This window comes from Pseudonaja textilis, chromosome 1 (assembly GCF_049901715.1).
Source record: "Pseudonaja textilis isolate UNSWEBS1 chromosome 1, rPseTex1.2, whole genome shotgun sequence".
Taxonomy (NCBI): Eukaryota; Metazoa; Chordata; class Lepidosauria; order Squamata; family Elapidae; genus Pseudonaja; species Pseudonaja textilis.
The window spans coordinates 66,572,395-66,594,137 of NC_141990.1; the positions used below are offsets into that span (position 1 = coordinate 66,572,395).

The 21,743-nt window shown below is 38.2% G+C and overlaps 2 protein-coding genes across 16 annotated transcripts in view; one reads left to right on the forward strand and one right to left on the reverse strand.

Moving 5' to 3' along the window:
• The window catches only part of SDCCAG8 (SHH signaling and ciliogenesis regulator SDCCAG8), a 115,361-nt gene extending 108,129 nt beyond the window's left edge, over positions 1-7,232 (reverse strand). For all 5 annotated transcript variants that reach the window (XM_087936797.1, XM_026705237.2, XM_087936802.1 and 2 more), the window contains exon 1: positions 6,691-7,232. In XM_087936797.1, coding sequence (XP_087792923.1) covers positions 6,691-6,853 — 163 coding nt within the window. In that variant the 5' untranslated portion in view covers positions 6,854-7,232. The remainder of the gene's footprint in view (positions 1-6,690) is intronic.
• A 552-nt stretch (positions 7,233-7,784) lies between these two features.
• The window catches only part of CEP170 (centrosomal protein 170), an 81,346-nt gene continuing 67,387 nt past the window's right edge, over positions 7,785-21,743 (forward strand). For 9 of the 11 annotated variants that reach the window (XM_087936861.1, XM_087936876.1, XM_087936896.1 and 6 more), the window contains exon 1: positions 7,852-7,984. The gene's annotated coding sequence lies outside the window, so the exon portion shown is untranslated. Of the gene's footprint in view, positions 7,989-21,743 lie in introns of all 11 variants that reach the window. The other 2 variants (XM_087936868.1, XM_087936913.1) reach the window with 1 other exon arrangement.

Below are 21,743 nucleotides of genomic sequence, written 5' to 3' on the forward strand. Positions count from 1 at the left end.
AAGGAAAACGCCAGAATGTAAAGAAGCCAAAGAAATCCTTTGAACTAGCCACGTTTAGCAACTGTGATGTGAAGAATGATGTATGGGTGGTGGACAGTGGAGCATCCCACTGCATCACGAGAGATAAGACAAAGTTTATAAAAATGTCTACAAGCTCTCAGCATATATCACTCGCGAATGGCTGGCACCTCAAGGCCAAGGGTGAAGGTATTGCATACTGTCCATGTTTAAACCAGAATATAAAAATGTTGTATGTACCACAGTTAAAGATGAACTTACTTTCTGTAAGAGTATTAGATAAACTAGGATATGTAGTTACATTTAAGGATAATAAGTGCATACTTGATAAAGATAACAAAAGGGTAACTGCAGCTTTAAATGGAACATTGTATGTCTTAAATGATAGTAAGAAAGGGGAGGCACAGACTGTATTTAACAATATAAAGCCTCATAATGAATGTATCCATTTATTGCATAGGCGTTTGGGGCATGTAAATTTTAAAATGCTAAAACGTAGAGTTATCTGAAGGAATAAGGTTAAAACCTTGTGATAGATATTTGCGTTGTAATGTCTGCTGTGAAGATAAGAGTAAAATATTGCCTGCAAATAGGCTAAATGGTTTCAAAACTAAAGAACCTTTAGAAGTAGTATTTGCAGACATTATAGGTCCGAAGAAACCCAGTATGGGGGGTGCTCGATATATACGGAGCATTATGGACCATTACTCTAGATATGGGTTTTGCTACCTAATGAAAAGCAAAACTGAAACATATCAACATTTCTTCAACTGGTTAAAGTTTGCAGAAAGAAAGACTAAACGGCAACTGATAACCCTGGTGACAGATAATGGTACGGAATTTGTTAACAGCAAATTCCAGAATAGATTAAAGGTAGCTGGAATAGAGCACAAGAAATCTGCACCATACAGACCACAACACAACGCATTTATTGAGAGAAGAGGTCAAACACTACAGGCAATGGTTAGAACTATGTTAACTGATTCTGGATTACCTGATTCTTTGTGGGGGGAGGCTGCAATGTGTGCCAATAACATATTGAACAACGTTGTTAACTCAACTACTGGTGAAATACCATTCACCATGTGGCATGGCAGGAAGCCTGATCTGAGTTACCTGCACACATTTGGTGCACCAGCATGGGCGCATATCCCTACACAACTCAGGCGTAAAGGGCAACACAGAGCTAAACAATTATTCTTCGTTGGTTACGAAGCTAACCATAGGGCATATAGATTTTGGGAGAAAGGCACATCTAAGGTGTTATGTAGTGCCAATGCCCAATTTCTAGAGCACGTAGGATGGGATAAGTTAGAACAGGATAACAATAAAGAAGTGGTTATTGAATCCTATAGAAATCCCATTAATTATCCCTGTAACTTTAAAAATAAAGTAAAGAGAGAAGTACAGGAAGAGATAGAGCCCATAGAGGAAGAAATAGCTGAGCAAGCTGAGGAACATGAACAGGTAGTAATTCAAAAAAGTCCTCATACAAGCCCTGTAATTCCCAGAAGAACTACACGAATATCTAGACCGCCTGATAGATACCAGGCTAACACAGTGTGCCAGGTTAATAAAGTTCCATATACTGTGGATGAGATAAAAAGATATCCTTCTAAAGATAAGGAAAGTTGGTATGCAGCAATGAATAAGGAATTGAAATCCTTGAAGGATATGAAAGTTTATGAAAATGTGAGATTACCTGTTGATATAAAACCCATTGGCTGCAAATGGATTTTTAAGATAAAGACTGATAAAGATGGAAATATAATCCATAAGGCAAGATTAGTAGCCCAAGGTTTTAGACAAAGTGCCAATGATTATGATGAAGTATTTGCACCTAGTCTTAAAGCAGCAACGTTAAGGGCAGCTTTAGTGTGGGCAGCAAGCAAGAAGTATATAGTTAACCATTTAGATGTGGAAACTGCTTACTTGCACGCTCCACTAAGACATACTGTATATATGAAAAAGCCTAGTGGATTTAAAGGTGAAAATAATAATGATTGTTGGTTGTTAAAAAAGAGCCTTTATGGTCTTAAACAATCGGGCTATGAATGGAACCAGTATATTGTAAAAGAACTGAACAATATAGGGTTTAAAGCTGGTTTAGCCGATCCATGTCTATTTAAAAGGGAGACAAATGGGAAAATATCATTATTATTATTGTTCACTGATGATATTGCCTTGATTACTGAGACTAAATAAAATTATAGCATCATTAGGTAAGAAAATAAAAATCAAGCAATTAGGGGAGATAAAGAAATATTTAGGGTTAAATATAGTGAAAACACAGAAAGGTTTTAAGATATCTCAGGAAGATAAGATATCTAAATTGCTAATAGATTATAAGATGGAACTTTGTAAGACTGCAAAGACTCCAATGAGTCAGGATATTTGCAAAATGGATGCTCAAAGTCCCAAGTTTGATAAGGTATTATATCAATCTTTGATTGGTAGCTTATCATACATTAGCAATTGGTCAAGGCCAGATATAGCTTTTAGTATTAATAAACTGGCACGACATAATAATGATCCGCTTCAATGTCATTGGAATGCATTGAAGAGAATCTTAAGATATCTTAAAGGAACATTACACCATGCACTGTATTTAGAACCAAAAGGTGATCTCATACTGAGTGCTTATGCAGATGCTAGTTTTGCATCAGAAAGAGACACAAGAAAGTCGACTTCAGGAACAGCCATAATGCTGGGTAAGACATTAATAGGTTGGAAGTCAATAAGACAACAGCATATAAGTTTGTCTACTATGGAGGCAGAATTCTCCTGTTTATCGCTATTATGTACTGAGTTAATTATGTATAAACAAATGATGAATGATATGGGTATAACTGTAAATTATCCTATAATCGTACATGAAGATAATCAGGCAGCAATTCAAATGGCCACGAATATTGCAGTAAAAACTAGGAGCAAGCATACAGATTTAAGGTATCTAAACGTTAGACAATCTGTAAAGAGTAAAATGATACAGCTTGAGTACTGCATGTCGGAGGACAATATAGCTGATAATTTTACTAAAGCCCAAGGTGCCATTAAGCACCAAGAGAGTTGTGAAAAGTATGGGTTTAGATTGTAAGGGTATTATATATTTATATCACCCAAAAGGGGAGTATGTTGGGCATATGGATACACCAACAAGGTTTGGGTGAATAAATATATAAACCTAGGTTTAAGTGTTTGTAGCTTTAAGCACCAAACTGCAATGTAATTAGATAATTAAGGGTGCGGTTGCAAGCAGCAATAAAGGCAGTGAGAGTATCGTAACACTTCCTGGTTACTGATTCCTGGTTACTGTCCTGGTTCCTGGTTACTGATCCTGGTCCCTGGTCGCTGGTCTCTCTGCTGCCTGCTGTTTACTCCTGTATGAGACGTCTGCTTGTTGGCTACTGTGCTGGATACCGTTTCTACTGAACAAAAGGACTGTTTACTTGGTGAGCTGATATCCTGTGCATACTCAGCGTTGTCTTCGAGAGAAAGGTATCGGAAGGAGAAGATAAGGACATTGTATTGACTAGTTTAATGAACTAAGTTACTGGATGGATATATTGGATAATGACATATGGACTGAATGACAATGCTTAAACTCTGTGTGAATTAAATAACTATTTAAAACTACAAACAGTGTTTTTGTCTCCAGTGTGTGTATACTCTTGGGCCCAGCCTCTCTCTCATTTGGCTGCCTGGCTTGACTGCTGCTGTGCACTCTGCTTGGGGGTTTGTCCCCAAACACTAACAGCCTCCAATGCAGAAGCAGTGGCATATTATGTGCCACCGCAGCCGCATTTGACACACTGCCCCCCTGCCACCTCTTAGTGTCCCCAAGGGGACCAGCAGAGGGGCGCTAAGAGGCGGCAGGGGGCATTCGAGGCGCTGGCCGGTCCTGCAGATTCACCCATTGAGGCGCTGGCTCCGGAGTCGATGTTTCCGGAACATCGAGTGGGTGCGGCACCCTGAACGTAGCGATGGTGGCATGGCTTTGCTCTACTTTTCCAACACTGCACCGCTGCCTTCCCTGGGCTTCCTCAACCCTGCCCTGTACTGGCTCCAGGAAGCAGGAAATAGCACCACCCTCTATGACCTGAGTGCCCCGGGGGGGACGCTTGGGAGGATGATCCCTGGCGGGAGGGGCAGCCTGTGAACTTGCTGTCAGGCACGGCAACTACAAAGAGGGACGGGCTTGGTTCAGCGGGATCCTGGATATTGGGTAGGAAGCTCAAAGCCTTCCTATCTATCATTCTATCCATCCATCCATCCATCCAAAAGGTCTGTCTGTCTTTCTACCTACCTATCCATCCATCCATCCATCCACCCATCTATCAATCTACCTACCTATCCATCCATCCATACATCAATCCATCTATTTTCCTACCTACCTACCAACCAATATATCCATCCATCCATCCAAAAGGTCTGTCTTCCTGCTTGCTTGCCTACCTACCTATCAATATATCTACCTACCTACCTATCAATATATCTACCTACCTGTCTGTCTCTTTGTCTCTATTTATCCATCCATCCATCCATGGTTGAGGTGCCAGCTCCACAGGCACATCAAGAAAGTAGAGCAAAGCCAGTCTGGGAGGGAGGGAGGGAGGGAGGGAGGGAGAGAGAGAGAGAGAGAGAGAGAGAGAGAGAGAGAGAGAGAGAGAGAGACCTGATGCATCAGATTGAAATGTGGCCTAGTTTAGACTGAAGCCCTTTTCTATACTGAAACATCTTTGCCAGCACATTGAAACATCTTTGGCTTCTAATAAAAGGTTTTGTGGACAAAACATGGTCAAGACTATCAGGAAGTTCTCACATTTTGTTGAGGCTTTAAACAGGATCCATTGGACCAGACCTCCACCCTAAAAAAATTACTTTTCCCCAATGAATTATAGTGCCAATTCTGAAGAAGGCAAAACCAAAATGTACTGGTAAATTACAAGAAAACACACACACACACACACACACACACACCCTTCTAACCCTACCGGAGCAGGTAATTGGACTAGAATAGATATCTCATTATCTTTCTCCTCCCTCCCTCCTTTATTTCTTTTTCTTTCTGTCCCTTCCTTCCATCCCTCCCTCTTTCTTTGTCCCTTTTTCTTTCTTTTCTTCCTTCTCTCCTTCTCTCTCTTTCTTTTCTCTCTCTCTCTCTTTCCCTCTCTCAGGCTCACCCCATTGACTTGATGCACTGCTCCGCTCGGACTTGCTTGGGCAGGTCCCTCCGGTGCAGCGGGCTCAATGGGGTGGATCTGCGGGGCCGGCACCTAGAACGTGGCAGTGCCGGCAATTCAGCAACATAAAGAAATACAACTAAAACAAATCAACAAGAATCAGCAAAGCATCTCTGATTAGATTTTATTCACTGCTAGAATCTAATCAGAGATGCTTTGCCAATTCTAGTCCAATGGCCTGCTCCAGCAGGGTTGGAAGGGAATGTGTGTGCGTGTGTGTGCATGGCTGTCAAAACTCCAAAAACAGGTTAAGTAGTTCTGGGGAGACCAGTCATAAATTAGAACACTTACTAAACAACCGGCCATTAAGTGAGGACCACTTGCATTTGGTTTGCCAGTCACCTGGCCATGTCCACCCAGTAACATGCCCACCAAACCACACCTACCCAGTCATGACCAGCAAGCCACGCCCACCCAGTCACGTGACCAGCAACACCCACAAATTAGGCCACGCCCACATAAATTTGAATCCCACCCCTGGGTGGGGGGCACCGAGTATGAGTTTCTAGCACCAAGGGGGTGATGGACTGAAAGTTTGGGAACCACTGATCTGACGCATTAGCCCCTAGTTAATTGTACCTCCTCCTTTATCTAGTTTAAGCTTTTGTCCTAATCTCTTCAATTCCTACCCTCGACATTTCCACTGATTTAACTTATGTCTGATGAAAAAAAAAAAAAAGCTACTAAGACTATGATTTACCTGTGTCGAAAAAATAATTTAGCCTTTTTATACAGATGTCAAACCTTGAAGCTAGCTATTGCTTTCTGGAACTCTTCAAGTTGACCACAAGTAATAAATAATGACCAGCCCAAACACTCTGTCCCCCAAATTAGTGACTTAAGTGCACACATCACATTAAACCATAACATGGCTTGCTTCATTTTGGGCTAATAATGGTTGGAAGCAATTGAGTTTATCCTTATGTGCAAGTCCTGCTATTTTGGGTCAATCATGGCATAATTCAACGAATTATTTGAAACCTGTCAGTCACCCTATCTAAGACCACTAATGCAAAAAAAGATGTCAAATCATTCAGTAGAACCAGCAAGCCATGTTGCTCTTGCCCTTCTCCTGAACACATCCTTTCACAGGTTGACCAGCGCTGCTTTGAAATTAGACTAAGAACGATCCCCAAAAATGTAAATTCATTTCAGAACTTCTGTCATGTGGAGCACATCCAACTGCCACGGCTTCACACTTCACCCCGTCGGGCAAATCAAAGGATGGGACGACGAATAAGGAAGACCTCCTGCTTTTGAAGCCGTCGCCTCCAAAAACACTCGTGTTTTCCAATAAAGCCTACGATCTCTCCCCAAGAGCCAGCTAAGAAGCGGCTTCGGAAAGGCCAACACCGAAGCTATGAAGGTTGAGGGAGCCCAAATTCAAACGGACATCGAAACTGCCCGCCCGTCTTCTCTCCGTCCTCACCGCGTAAGCCTCGGTGATACCGCTCCAGGGACTGCGCCAAGTCCGATTCTCCCGTGGCTTCCCTCACGGGATCCAGTGAATCCGGAGACTCGCCCCGACCGGGCTCCGGGCTGCCAGTCGCAACTCTTCCGGCTACACCGACCGCTTCTGAGACTCCCTCCATTGGAATGCGTGAAAAATATAACCCCCCCCCCCCCCCCCGGCTAAGCTTTCTTCGCGGGCTCTCGGTCTCTGTAGTTCCAACGCCGTCCTTTCGCAGCGCACGCAACAGCCCCGGCGACTAAGAAGCAACTACAAGCCCCAGGGTGTGTTGGGAGGGGGGGGGGAGGTTCCGATGAATCTTGCGAAGCGGTTTCGTTGCTACGACAACCGAGAAACGGCGCTTCCCCGAGTCCCGCTTCGAAGACCGCTTTTGTGCCCGCAGATAATCAAGTGACGTCTGACGCGAGGCACGCGCTGCCTCCGAACGTAAAAGAGACAGAAGACTTCCTCTCTCGTCCGAAATGCCACTCGCCGTAACGCTCCCCTATGTCGAGGAAGTCTTTGCCGCGCTGCTTTCTGGGAATTGTGGTTTGGGGCAAGAACAATGTCCATACGGTGGGTTCGCTTGGCTCTGCGAAGGTGTCAGGGCTATTATATACAAAACACGGTGTTAGTCTTTGGGAGGGGTGAAGGCAACATGGTAGTTTTCGTTTGATTTAAAGTCAGCGCGTTTTTGTTTTTTTTTCTCATTCTTATCCCGGACAAAGAGGAGAGGAACAAAGCGTTTTCATAGGAGAAACTATATTTGTCCTTTTTATATTCCACAAGGAAACGGCCAAAGGAAAAAAAAAAGATTATGTCTTTAAACCTTTCGAAACCTTAAACCAGTTCGTACCATCAATAGAAAACACAGGCATCAATAACAATTCCAAAATTACAGCTTCTTCAGTCCGGAAAACGACGCCTGCGCGGCACGATTCGGCCGCTTCGTGTTCTGTACGCGCCTGCGCATTAGCCTCGTCCTGAGGCAAATCCATTCTTTCTTCTCTCTCTCTCTCTCTCTCTCCCCCCCCCTGCTCCGCTTGTATGTCGCTCCCTGGGACGGCGCCTGCGCAGTAGGTTCCCTGTGTTCCGCGCCGTTAGCCGCTTCATGGTAGGAATAACGTTGTAGCGGTTGCTACAGGCGGAACAACGTAGGTTGGCGGAGGGTCAGCGATCGCCCTTGACTTTTCCCCTCCGTCCCGCGCGCCCTTGTTGTGGGAGAAGATGGTGGATCAGTGAGCCGGCACTTTCAGGCTTGCTCAAAAGGGGAGTGAGTAAGTGATGCTGCGAGATCCTTTGCCGGGGCGGGAGGGGTGTGTGGCGGGGGGGGGGCAGGGAAGGGTGTCCTTGCCCAGCGGCGAGCGACCAACACATACGAGGCATCGTCCTCTTTTTTTTTTGTTTCTTCGCAGTCCCTTTCCTTGGCTTGCCCTCGGGAGAGCGATTTCGATCCTGGGGCGGATCCACATGTAAATTGATGCTTCGATTCGTACGAATCAACCATAACGGCTCCTTCTCCTGGCGTACTTTTTTTTATTAGTAGGGGCAAGATTGCTACCGCTTTTTACGACGATCGTTTTCCTTGGCGCTTGTGCCCCTGCTTCGTTTCCCCCCCACCCCTTGTATTTGCTATTTCCTGGCCGCGGAAGGCTATCCCTTCGGGAGTCAAATCGAGGCGGTTGCTGCTCTTGCTCCTGCTGCATGACTATGAGGGGGGATGGTCCAGATTGGATACAGATGGAGCTACTCGACCATCCGCTTCCTCTTTTTTTTTTTTTTTTTTTTTTTGCTTCTCCCTTCTTCACATGTTAGCCAGGCTTCCACCCGAGGCGCTCTCTCTCTCTCTCTCTCTCTCGTGGCGTGGAGTCTCCCCCACCCTGAATCTAGGCTCCTGGCTTCATCCCCCGCCTCGCTCCAGCAGCCCCTCCGATGGAAAGACGAAAGAAGGGGGTGGAAGAGAGGGGGGGGGGCTGCTTTGCTTGGGCGTTTTGTTCTGGCTCGTCGTTTTCCTTTTTTCTTCTTCTTCCCCTTCTTTTGCAACTGTACCGTTTTCTTTGTTCGTCCCCGCCCCCCGATTAGTTTTTGCAAGCTGTCGGGTTTCTCTCTCTCTTTTTTTTAACGCATACATGGAAGGGCGTGTGCGTGTTTTGTTGGGGAGGGGGGAGGCGGGGGAAACGATTCTGCTTTCACCCTGCTTTTGTAGATTGAATGTAATGCCGCCCTACCTAAAATGATGCATAGCTTTACACCTTAAAGACATCCCTGTGGGAGAAGCTATGCCGAATCCCTCTCTCCTCTGGTACCATCTGGGTCTGCTTTGTTCTTACAATCATCTTGTATTAAGAGATTCAAGAAGGAAACGTGAATTTGACATGATTACAAAAATAGCTTATGTCAAAGCCATCTTTTCAAATCGTTTCTTGTGAATGCACATGTAAGGTATATAATAGCTACAGCTGATTTCTACCCGTCAATTAAAAAAACATCTTAGCAGGTTTGAAATGCACAGTTTATTGGGAAAGAGATAGTCCAAAGGAAACATGATAGCTGTCCAGATGAGTCTTCTTTTGTGATCTCATCCACTAATTGTTTGGAACGGATGCTAGAACTGGGAGGAAGGGGAGGGTTTCCACTCATAACTGTACTCTTATATAGGTACTTTTTTATATTTGCATTCCAGCTAATTTAGTACCTGGCATTGGACAAAATCCTATGTATCCTAATTAGAAACTGCTTAAAAATGAGCTGGGGTTTTTCAGAGCATGGTATTAGTGGGTAAGAAAGCTGAAAGACTTGTGCTACTTGTTAGTGTCTGGAAGTAGGGTAATTTTAAATAGGTGCTGCCAACACCACTTTCTATTTCTACTACATTATGCTGCTTCACATTCAAAACAGTAATAAGACAACTTGTCTTCCTATACTGACTCCTATTTTCAGCAGCAAGGGATCTTTTTTAAGACACAGTCTTAAACTGAAAATTTATCACATATCACTTATTTTTTAAGACTGTCTTAAAGAAGTGATATGTGATAAATTTTCAGTTATCACACCCTTGAAGTCTTGTGTGCAAACACCATGGTATCCTTTCAGTTTAAGGTTTACTGGCTGGATTCACATGTCATACATAGGTTTGCAAAGTTTCAGAACATTCTGCTAAGTTTCATGCAAATCACACAATGGTTTAGTATAATATGTGAAGCTAAGCAGTGTTTTGGTTTTTCCTTAGTTGGTTCATTTTATACTGTAATCCTTCTGTAAATATTTGGGTGAGATACTCATATAATTATTTAAAACAAATGATAATTACTCTTCATTAGGAAAAATTCCTATCTTCAACTTAACCTTTTTTTAAAGAATCCAGCCTATTTCTTGAATTGTTAATAAAAATTAGTGCTGAATAATATTTGATGCTCAAGGGTTTAAGATGCTACAATGTATCTAAGTTCAAAATTGTCAAATATCTAAAAACTATGAGTAAATGTTAATGGTTTTGTTGAATGGTGCCTCTAAAGTTTTCATTCAATGAGCACATTTACTTCTTCACCTGCATTTCCTCATTTTTGGAATTGTCTGACCAGTGTCCTAGATCAGTACTGAATACTTAAAGGATTTTGTGATACTAGTAATACTTCATCTAGCAGTTAACATTTCAACAATAGTGATTTATAGATTTAGTTATTCACTAATGTGCAAATACAAAGCCTATATACATTGGTGATTTATTACAGTGATGCTATCTAATAATGAAATTTTCATTGAGTTTTTAGCAGTTGTAAAAATTACACAAACTATATGCTAATGAATTAAGTTCACAGATCTTAAAGGAGTCATGAAAAATAGAACCACCTTGATTAAGGGGGTTAGAAGAATCAAGAAGATAGCAGGTGTGATAGTCTGCTTTTAATATACTGGATAAATTGATTAAATTAGATCAGTTACTTTTAATGTTACCATTGTAAAATTATTCTTGGGGAAAATTGTATACTTTATAATTCCTAAAAGGGATGGTTGATAATTTATTATTAATACAGTTATTCTGTAAATAGATACTTAATTTGTAACCTACTGCTAGTGAAATCCAGTGCCTCTTGTACTGAAAAATTATAAGGATGTGACACTTCAAATTTGAACTGAAATCAATATGTTTGAGGAAGCTTCTTTCACACTTGGAATGATTCTGAGTCAAAATATTTTGCACGTGACTAAGAGTCATGTTAGCCTAGACACAAGAATCAGTATCTTTTGCTCTTACTATCTTTCAATGATGAGCTAAATCATATATTTTGAAGAAAGTAACCATTGTGTATAATGTATTTGAATGCTTATCTAGCATAGTAGAAAGTTCTGTAGAAAAAGTGATATTTTTGAGTAAAATTTTATGGAGTTAATTTGAAACAAAACTCTAAAACTTTCCAGAAAAAAAATGTGAGTTAAATAGTGGCTAAAAAGTTTCATTATTAGATCATAAAACAGTGATATTTGCTTTTGAAGTTATTACTATGGGCAGTCAAAATATTGCTGTCATTCTATACATATTATACATAGATACCCATTATGCTGTTTCAAGATAAGTGTTAGGAAAATGAGTAAGAACAAAGGAAAAATGGAAAGATGGTAACATTTAGCATCATCCATTTTTGCATCTTTAGTCAATATTTTTCCTTAATACAGATTTCATTTACTTGCTTTAATTTTTAGCCATTCTTCACAGTAAAACTTTGGTCTTTGATAAATTAACATTTTAAGATCCATACTGCTTTAGATTCATACTGCATTTATCTTAATATTTATTCCAGATTATTGGATTGTCAGCCCATAATATAACATAATCTTCATATAAACGTATACAAACATTCACATTCCAACCAACACACTTCTAATACTGCCACAAACATTCCTTATACATTTAATACCTAAAAAGCCAGGGGACAATATCTACACTGTCTGCTCAGTGATGAAATGTTTGCTGTGTATTCCATTTTTGCTGCTAGTTATTGCCCAAGCAAAACATAAATTCCAGAGATCCAGGGTATAGCTATTAAAGTACAAATGGAAGGTAATCAGCCAGCGTTATAATTTTATCATTATCAGAGTCCCTTGGTCAGTAATTGGCTTAATTGACCATAATTTCATCAGCGGGAAGAAGATAACCATAGTCTCCATTAATAAAATATTCATAAATTAACATACTCTAAAGAAAATAGAGGAAAAAGGTAACCAAAACAAATGGAATCGGTGAAGAATAGCATAAATTGTTCAAAACGAATACACTGTTTTATCTAATTTTAAAATCTTTTTTTTCAGGGCAGGGTTTTCCCACAGGACCATATTTTGAAAAATCTGGCAGACAGGAAAGCCAAAATAGTTGAGAAATGCTAAGTTTCTTGATACAATGTGTCTGTTGCATCACTTTTGTTTATTTCTGGAAGTATAAAAAGTGCCAAGTGCTTTAACCTTAAATATTAATTACATATTTTTGTGTATCACGAATGAAGTAGCCTTCTAAAAGGAATATTATACATACAGTTATTTCAATTAGGTGGCGGGGGGGGAATCACATTAGCCTTTTCCAATCCTGATTATGATGGCACAATTCTTGATCCAATCAGTGCTTATTATCTGGTATTAGCATTTGGAAATCCTAGAAGTGGGTTGTTGAAAATTTTGCTTGGATACCAACCAAAATATTATATTTGGCAAAACATCCACTGAAGTATTGTGGTTAGCAATAAGCTGTACTTAGTTCAGTGAAGTGGTTTGAATATCAGTCTAAACAGTATTGGGGGTTTGGGGTTTTTTGATAGTGTGCTGATGTCAGTCTAGTTAATGAAATTTTCTGTAGTGGTTTTCTGCAATGTACATGGTTGTTGGTGAGTCTGTTGCGTATCTCGGCAGGATTGGTGGTGGTTCCCTCCTTTAAACATGGAACTGTAAAGAAAACTGAATAGGCCATCTATGCAAGCTCTAGACTTCTGTCAAGTTCTAGACTGGAAACTTGTTTTGATGTTTAGCTCCTAAAATGTTAAGCAACATTTGTATTTAACAATACAACTGTTAACTTTATATTGCTATTTTTATAATAAAAACAAATGCATAGAAACAAATTAAAACAAAGAGTGATTTTGAATTAATGAGCACACAAATGTCCATGCAGGTATCCACAGCATGTTCTCAAATTTTTTAAAGTGCCCTCTGACCAAAGCAAGACCCTAGAAAATACAGCATAATATAGTGTTGCAAAGAGAATAAGCTTTCATAAATAGCCACAGAGTGATAAAATAATTCAATGTATCATTACTCTATATCATTATGTTACATTATATATCATATATATTGTGAATTGACATGTGGACCAAAATTAAACATAAACATAATGACCAATTGTCTTTTTCTGTTCTTTGGCAAAATGGTATTCAGTTAATGAGGGAAGTTTTGATTTCTAGTTTCTGGTGTTTGTAACAATTTAACTAAAATTCTGTAGTTTAGTTCATACGCCTAATCATAAATGTTAACAGATTACAATTACTGTTTTTATATAGCACTCTCAAGTTAAAATTAGAACTGTATAATGGCTTAGAATAAAGTTTGACTGCAGCCTCTCCAGATACTTGAATATCCATACACCACTTACTTCGCAAGTGGTGCAAATATGTATTTGTTTAAAAAGTGTTACAAATGTATCATATCTCTAATTTGTTCTAGAGAACCAAATGGCATTTGGAGAAACTGAATATTTTTTTAAAAAAATGCACATTAATTGAATAATGTAATCTTTATGAAATTAAGCAATAATGCATAGAGATCTTGGTACTTTCATCTGAGACTTTATATCCACTGACATACAGTGTCTAAAGATAATCAGATTATCGAGTTCAGGTAGAAAAGAAGAGCTTCTTTTACTTGCTAACATTAAATGGCTAATCACAGAATAGATCAGAAGGATAAACCAGATAAATCCCAGGAGAAGAGAACTAAATCCTGTTACAAAGGATTCATAGGTCAGTCAAAAGTACATATGCAGTCTTAAAGCAAAATGGCTACTCTAACTTTAAAAACAAAACTGAACATTGCAGTAGTTTTATTCACATGATTTCCCATCAAACCTGGTTTCCAAAGATATTTTCCCCCCTCCCCAATATATTATTTCTTAGTTGGGTGAATGATGTAGAAAATCTAGAATGGAGACAAAAATTTCAAGATCCTAATTCAGACTTGATATGTTGTATCCAGAATGAACCTCTAGCGTAGACTTTACTACTTTTAATTATCAGACTAGATCTGATGTAACCCTGTTTTTACACATTGTGTTAGCAATAAACAAATCCCAATAATATGTTATTGTAATTTTTTATTTTATTCCCCCACCTCCAAATTTTTCAGTTTGTTTTTCAATTGAATTGTTCAGCTTACAGGTTATATTAAAGGTGATAAAAATTTGGAAGTGATTTATATTGGTCTGATTGTTTTTTACATCTCAAAAGCCTGGCATTTTAACAGGGGCATGAAGATTTTTATATCCACTATATATTCCTTATTTGGCCCTTATGCCTAAAGTGTATTGGAAAAGATTTTTTATTGCAATCACATCTACAATTCAATATTACTAAGAAAACCAATATAGAATACCACAAAAACAATATTTCTATGTTTCATGTGATTTAAAAGCCAAGTTCTTAAAAAAAAAGTTTTTTTCAGATATATTGGATTCCTCGGTGGAAATTCAGAAAAGGTTGGCTGTCATCATTTTTATACTGGAAATGTAATAAATGTGAAGGAACATTAGTGCTCATGCTTTCAGGTTGTTCATTCAGAGTTCCCTACCCAATCAATGATATTAATATATAATCAGTGATACTATCAGTGTGGAGAATCAGGTTTTTTCAAGAACAGGATTTAGACACATTAATGTATTGCATTATTTTCCAAAATTTGTAATTTATTTTATGATCAACCTCACATTATGTTTGGAGTATCATGAAAAAAATGATTATTCCTAAAATAATATGTACATATTGGCTAAGTGAAATTTGTCATCTCTGTGCCTTTAAAAAAACTTTGTATTGATAGAGAGGCTTTATAAAACCAAATGGTCTGTGTGTAGTTTGTTGTTTAAAAGTATAATTGTAATTAATTGTATAATAACCCTATCTATTTTAATGTAGAACAGTAATGAAAATGTAAAATGTTGGTTATTTTAGTATTTTTAATTTGTATTGTTTAGAGTTTGGTATATGGGGTTTTTTAACATTAATTTTACATTAAATTGATACGTTTTTTGTTTAAAAAACTGAATAAAATCATATTATTTTAAAAAGTAAGCGTGGCTATTGTTGAAGCCAGCTTGATCCAAGAACTGCAAGCCAAATCCATGAAACAAGCCTTGCCCCAGGGCTCAGTTCCAAGAAGTAGGAAACAAAAGAGTGGCATCACTGCATCCAGAAACCTATCAGCCCAGTAAGCAATGACTCCCCTTACCCTCACTTTAATGAAGATGAGTTGAAATAGCAAAATGTCTACCCTCTCCCCCATTACTACCCATACTACTATGGCAGAAATATATAGACCAAGTTAATGACTTTCCAGAGACATCTCTTCCCGCTCCCAACAAATGACATTGGCACCAAGCAAGGATGGCCCTCCAGTGGCTGTAATTGACAACAAAACAATATTCATATTGTTTCTCATCCAAGCGCTAACTGGGCAGAGAATCTGTTTAAAACCTAAGCAGCAGAAGATGAAATCACTAGAGATTTCCAACATTATGGATCTTTTGGCAGCCTCCACACCACCTCAGAAACAGGACACCAGCTCCTCACCAAAAATGCATATCAATCTCCTAAGTTGAATTCCTAATATAAATTAATAGAGAACTAAGGAGCACTCATCAGGATATTTTTCCAGAGGGAGACAAGACCAAATATAAAGACTTTACAGAAGTCCAAGTATCGTTTGCTAACTGCCAATTCTTTCATCAATTCAATTTCATCATGAGTTGCTTCATTTCTGATCTTTGTGGTATTGATTGAAATTCAAAATAACTATGTTCTAAATTTAGTTTAGAGCTTCTTGGGAATAGGATTATTGGTTTGGTTGACACCTTAATTCCCCAACAGTATTTGTTCTTCCTATGACAGGTTACTAAAACAGCTAATCAGTTCTTGTTCAGGGACAGCAGCTGAATACTCAGAGTACACATTGTGTTTACTTGAACTCTGTCTTGCTAAGAGCTGATCTGTCATTAGGGAGTGTAAATTGTTATCTGCTTCATTGTCTTGTTTGGTTGCTTCTTGGTTTTTGCTACTCATACATTTAACAGCTGGCTCTTTCCCCCCCACAATAATGAACTGATATTTTTATCTCTAAACTCTTTGACTGGATAAATTCTAAAAGCAGTCTGGAAGGATTCATTTTCAGTAACTCAACATTGTATTTGTTACATCTGTTTGAATGAATCAACTTTTATTCCTTTCGCTCTCACAAAACAGCTATATAATAAATTGCAGTTGGTGACAGAATTATGGGGGAATATTTTAGCATTATTATGCACACCATCTCTTGCATAGCTTGATAAACATGTAAGTGACCTAAGTTATTTGGATTGCCTGAGTTATCTCAGGTCCTTTTACTTTGATCACTACAATGATTCGGCTGTCCTAAAAAGTTTTGTCACTTCTTGGTCAAGTTAGGGCTTATGCTATGCTATGACCTAGAGAAGCATTAAGAAACCTTTCATTACCTTCACCCTAGTCACTTAGTCAGTTGCTCAGAAATAGCTTTCACTATCTGAACCATCAGAAGACATTATCCAATCAAGATATCCCGTAATTCTATTTAATCTTTACATTAAATATTTAACCTTTGGTACACATAATTCTTCGACAGCATGGGTGTCAAACTCGCCACATCATGTTGCTGTGGTGTGACATTTTGTGTTTTTCCCATTCACGGAGCTGGGGTAGGTATGGCCTGTGCATGATGCATCCAGCCCATGAGCTCACAGTTTGACACCCCTACACTACAGGTTCTCTGACTTTCACAATTGACTTATTTTCTCTAAAAGGTATTATCTTTTTTAATTTTTCAACCTGGTAGAAGAATGTATCAATGTTTGGCTAATATTTAAAGTGTATTTCAATGTCATAGCTTCATATTAATTTAATGTAAATAGCAACAATGCTCCCCTTCACTTCTGATTCACTTATGCCAAGAGAGCATTGATTTGTAGTTGCATGGTTACCTTTATTGTATTCACATGACTTGAACTCATCTTATGTCTCTATTTTTTCTTTCCCATGTCACATGGTAGGCTGCATACGTATAGTCAAACCAACAATGCATGCAATAGAATAAGAAATATAATGTATCAGTCATTATTATCCAAATAAACCAGTTTTCATTCCTATTTGAACCTGAAGGTATTTCTATAAATGAAGATGGTGCTGGAACTGGAACCTTTTTACTCAGAATTTTTTTCTTTTTGTGTTCTGCATGTAAACATAGCACTAAATTGTAACTCTGAAACTTAGAACAGCTATGACATATTCTCACAAACTATTTCAGGCTAGCAGAGAGATTGTAGGACCCAGCACAAAAGAAAGCATTGGAGTTGCCCTTGAACTTAAAAATAAAGCACATCAAAAAGTTGAGGTCAAAATTATGGGGTTTGATAGTTTCATAACCACCAGGTTTCATAAAATGTTGGTTAGCTTACAGAACAGGTTAAAGTGGTACTAGTAAAAGTGGTAGTATGCGTAGTACATAAAATTATCCATTGCAATGTCCTACCCGTCAATGAATACTTCAGCTTCAACCACAACAATACACAAACACAATAGATACCAACTCAAGGAAAACTGCACCAGACTCAATTGCAGGAAGTGCAACTTCAGCAACAGAGTGATCAATACCTGGAATACACTACCTGATTGTGTTTCTTCCCCAAATCCCAAAAAGTTTAACCTTAGACTGTCTACCTCACCCCATTCCTAAAAGGTCTGTAAGGGGCATGCATAAGTGCACCAACGTACCTGCCATCCCTGTCCTAATGTTCTCTTTTTTTCGTATCCATTTCATGTATTAATAATAATGTTTATTATTATATTTGTTAAGTAATATATGCTCGACAAACAAAATAAATAAATAAAATAGTTTCTTGGAAGAAATCAATGACCATATGGTAGAATCAGGCAGGAGTGCTACATGGTAAGCCACTCAATGGTTTGTTTGGTTTTGATTTAGTATATAGTATTATGTTTATAAACAATTCTAACTGGCAAACTATTTTTGTATAAACTATGTGAATCCAGTCTGTGATTAAGGAAACAGCAGCATGGAACAAGGGAAGATAGGATCTACAATAAGCAGAACAGCAGAAATAGCTGGACCTGAAATATATTTGTATGATTGGACTGCAATTAATATCTTAAAAAGAGCACAAACCTTTGTCCCTAATTATTCTATTGAAAAAAACTGGAAATAAAAAGGTCACCTACATGTATGCCTAGATAGTACATTAGACTTTAGAAGGAGAACTATAACCTCATTTCAGTAATGTCAGAGAGATAATAAAAGCTTAGTAAGGGATTGTTGTTGTAGTCTGCTTGTCAAGGTCAACCTCTACTCTTCTGGACTAGCAGGCTATATGGGAAGTGAAATTTGAACACTTTGTCTTGATCAGTAACATAATAATTGCTGACGTAAAGTCCAAAACCAACATGTTTTGTACATTATCAAGTCAAATTAAGATTTGAATTGTTCACATCAACATTTAACTCAAAAATATTGGCAGAGTATCTGTAAACCATTCAAAACAAGGTGATATTCTTTGTTTTTAGCAGGAATCAGAAATGCAGAATTGTGATTCTAGATTATTATTTTGATACTGATAATAATTTTTCATCTGCTGCATCCTCTGTTTGTGATATTTGTTTCTCTTTAAACCAGCACTAAACAGTGTAGAATCTAAACATTTGTTTCTTCCTTTCAAAATGAATCTGTATGGATTAGGGCAGCGGCCGCAAGAAAATTTTGGTAGGCCGCAGAGAAATCTCACCCCCAGAGCACCCCTTCCAAAAGCAATTATTCCAGGCTGTGCAGAAACACAAGGCTGCCCTGCCCACATGGCCTGCGGGAACCTTCCCCGCCCACCCACTTCTTACCCAGCAAACTTGCCTACTAAATTGCTATTTTTTCGACCATCATCTGTGCCGGGAGATTTAGATTAGCTAGGAAGCAGGAAATGGTTGGATTTCTTGCTTTCTAGCTAGTCTTTAGATCTTTGGCTCTCCTTTTAAGCACAGCCAAACCTCCCTTAGGCCCGAAGGTTCTGTTATTCAGTGCAGACTCATGGCAGGCAAATTTTAGGTGACAGACTGAGCTAACTGATGGCAGATAGATAGATCTCTGAATGAATCTGTGATTCTGTGAGCAACTCAATCTGCCTGCCTACTTTGCCTGATTTTGGGTAAAAGTTCTTTTTTATTAAAAAAGTCAATATTTATATAAATATTTATAATGTTTACATACAAGCCATGCCCAGCCAGTCACATGACCACTAAGCCATACCAACAAATTAGGCCATGCCGACAGAACTGGTTAGTGGTCACCGGGATTTAAAATTATGAGTTTGGTGGTCCCTGAGGTCCCAAAAGGTTGGCGACCCCGGATTAGGGTAGCCACTAAATATTGTTAAATAATTTCATACGTTTATATTTGCAAAAATATTTTTGGTTTCTGGCCAGTAATTCCCAGATTGACATTTAGGTTAAAAAGAATTAAAAGACCATATAAACATATAAATAAATACCATACAAAAATGATCATTTAATAAGTGAAAAACAGAAACTAAGACATTATCAGAAGAATCTTAAAACTCAATGAAATTTTAGGGCAAAACATAGAAAGTAAAATTCTATAGAAAGTAAAATTCTATAGAAAGTAAACCAGTTCTTGGCTGTAAAAATCCAGCTGTTAAGTAGATGGGAGCAAAGAGACCAGTTGCCCCACTTAAAAATATATAGTTGGTCTACAAATTAAATTAATAAACAAATTATTTTATAATGCATAGAAAATATGCATTTCATTATGCTATGTTATGCAGGTGTCTGAATTCTTATAGTGAAGGACTCTTTCTTTACAAAAGTTGTCCGCTACCACAAACTACTATTCCTTCCTTGAGCCTTATAGGGCAGGGATTGGCATATGTGGGTCCTTTAGGACCCACTTTAGTTTACCATAAATCTGAGTTCTATTGTTGGCAGTTAAGTATAAATCAACCTCGTCTAAGCAAATGAACATAGTCTAAGAATTAATGATATCAGCTGTAGAAATACATCTAAAGAAAAAAAGAAAGCAACCACATGCAGAATTTCAAATAAGAATAAATCAGTCTCTTTAGAGCAATTGCACTCTGGTTACAATTTAGGATTTCCAAGTATTCATTAAGGTCCTTATAAAGTGGATCATCTGAAATGGAGTACCTTTGACCTATAAGGTTGTTAAAAAGCTCTAGTAAGATTCATGAAAGTTCGTTTCTTGGTGTCTCTTGATGATACACTGAATGAAGCTATTGCCACAGTATATATAGTTGTCAGGTATTTTTCAATTTAAAGGCTGACTTCATCTGATTTACATCTGTATATTTTCATGTATATTCAACCAGAAGCATCACTATGAAAAATATAATTTTGAATGTGTATTCAGAAATAAAAAATCAGAATATATACTTATTCAGGCCTTACAATAGAACTTAGAGGACCTAGATTTTTGAGGTGTCAATGCTATGCTCTCACAGAATATTGAAATTCATCACGCATTTTTTCAAAATGTGTAAGTGTTAAGTCTTTAATATTAAATAAAGTTGAAACTGTTTTTATTCAAATCTGGCTCTCAGAGAAATAGCCAATTTTCTTCTTGTTAAATTTTAAAAGTGCAATCATTACTGATGACAAAAAATTTAATAGGTGGTATTAAACTCACAGTAGATACTTCCAACTAAATGTGAATTGAACTTTATACTGTATATACTTTTCTGATTTGGACAGATTTTTCACTATAGGAGGAATGTAAAATGCTTATCTACATTACATATCTGTCATAATTCTGCCACTTGTTTCCCCCAACCAGTAGTAAAGTTGCTTGCTTCAAATTTTTTATGAGGGGGGGGAGAATTCAATTTAAAGCAGCTATGTTCTAGATATGGTAAATACTGGATACAGCTGATATCCGCTTATTTTCACTTTTGGCCCTCTTAATTAGTTATGTGCTCAGCATTTTGATTTATTAAGTTTGAACTAGTTATTTGTGAAGACTTTTTAAAAAAATAACACGCATTTTTCAATATATTTGACTTTATACATTTCAAAGATCACTTTACTGCTGTAAGATTTATAAATGTAAGATTTTCATCATACCGATAAGATGTTTGTTCTTGTCCAATAGCAAAGAGAAATTCAATGCATGCCTCCCTGAAAAGGGAAAATCTGCTAGGTTCATTGGCAGAATTTCCAGGCATTTGACTAAGCTTGGCTCTAAGCTCGCATTTCATTTAAAGCTCTCAGACACCCAGCCCTGCATGGCTAGATAAGAATTCTTTATCAAAAGCAGGTATGACTGTATTTTTATAATCACTAAGTTATTAGGATCTGTTTAAGATTTTACCCGATAACTCATTCCCTTGAAGTGGAACCAAGCCTGGAAAGCCTTTGTAATAGCTAGAAGTTTCTTGTTAAAGATAACAAGAATAACTAGTTTTATTTCATTTGGCCAGTGGCGGTTAAATGTGCTAAAGAATGCATAGTGTAGTTAGTAACCTGTAACCCGTTGAGAAAATTGAAGAAACACTTGCAGACAAGGTATCCCATAAGGCACTCCAAGCGCAGGGAGGCTGTGGAAAGAGGGCGCCTGTATGAGCACAAGGAGGCTAGAGAAAGAAGATGCAGGGTCCTTTATGCAAGTCCAGGGAGGCTAGAAAAAGAGAGTGCAGGTGTGTGTATATGAGTACCAAGAGGCTGGAGTGTGTGGAGTGCCTT